A 1,297-nucleotide genomic window follows, 5' to 3' on the forward strand; every position below is an offset into this window, starting at 1 on the left:
GGGGGGGGGGGCGCTTATCGATACCTACAACGCAAAGACACGTACTTTTACGACCCGAGAGAAGACTGACGTAGTTCCGAACACCGATTGCAAACACACGTAGTTCTAAGGCCTTCAGCAAGAATCACGTACTTCTTGGTTAAAGAGATAGGAACTACGTGAGTCTTGCCGAAGGCCTCAGAACTACGTGTGCTTAAAATCGGTGCTTGGAACTACGTCAGTCTTTCTTCGGGTCGTAGAAGTACGTGTCTTTGCGTTGTAGGTATCATTATATGTATGCGTTGTGACAAAATCTGTCATAAATACGCTGTAATCTTGGTCGGAAAAAGTTGAGCGACAAGCACTAAAATATTTCTTATTAGAAAGCAAAGAACTACGCAGCAGATACTGTCAGAAAGTCAGACAGAGTTTATAACGTATGGTAACGCAAATAAAAAAGAACTGTACTTATTTAAGTTAATCTCCTGATACAAGGAATACTAGACACGTACCAGACCAAAACCACCAAAATCACTGACATCAACGAAGGGCATATCTTGAAGCACAGGACCAAGAAGTAGTGATTGCTTTGAGTTGTCTGTTTTATTGGGATTGTAGCTAGCATCGCAACCACTATATACGTTCAGAGCTATAAAGTCAGTTACGCCCCCTGCAAAGAAAAAATTTGTATTAGTTTTTGTTACATTGCAGGCTGTTCAAATTATAAATCGACGCGTCCTAACAACACACGCGGGTTCCGGGACACCTTCAAAGAAATGCTTATTACTCTGTAACCCCTCGTTTTACTTCACTTTTTGAAGTCAATAACTACACATTTGACCTTAACGATTCTTTCCGTGTGCGCAGATTGTCCTTAATGTCCTCCAGTTACTTGCAAACCACACAAAGGTTAAGGGCTGCGCCCAACCCCGTTTTGCAGATAGAACATTGTGTATTCAGCACTCTGCAGATAGAACATTGTGTAATCCGCACTCTGCAGGTAGAACATTGTGTAATCCGCACGCTGCAGATAGAACATTGTGTATTCAGCACTCTGCAGATAGAACATTGTGTAATACGCACGCTGCAGATAGAACATTGTTGTTAGGACGCGTCGAAATGCATTCAATTGACTCAGAAATAACGCAAGTTTTTTTTTGTGCATTTGAACTGAACCATATTACATTGTGCTGAATTGTAACTGCCCCGCAACTTTTCATCAATGTAGTGTTGGTCGCTTGAGCTTCCTCAGCCGGCCGCCAGGTGGCGCTGCCCAAGCGCCACTGGTGGGTCCGGCTGCGGAGGAGAGCCATTCTGT

At 43.4% G+C, this 1,297-nt stretch overlaps 1 protein-coding gene across 1 annotated transcript in view; it reads right to left on the reverse strand.

The window, feature by feature from the left end:
• Positions 1 to 1,297, reverse strand: part of LOC113212937 (myrosinase 1) — a 52,375-nt gene that overhangs the window by 13,202 nt on the left and 37,876 nt on the right. The window contains exon 8 of the mRNA XM_052272295.1: positions 492 to 649. Coding sequence (XP_052128255.1) covers positions 492 to 649 — 158 coding nt within the window. The remainder of the gene's footprint in view (positions 1 to 491; positions 650 to 1,297) is intronic.

This window comes from Frankliniella occidentalis, unplaced genomic scaffold (assembly GCF_000697945.3).
Source record: "Frankliniella occidentalis isolate FOCC.00 unplaced genomic scaffold, Focc_3.1 Scaffold198, whole genome shotgun sequence".
Classification (NCBI taxonomy): domain Eukaryota; kingdom Metazoa; phylum Arthropoda; class Insecta; order Thysanoptera; family Thripidae; genus Frankliniella; species Frankliniella occidentalis.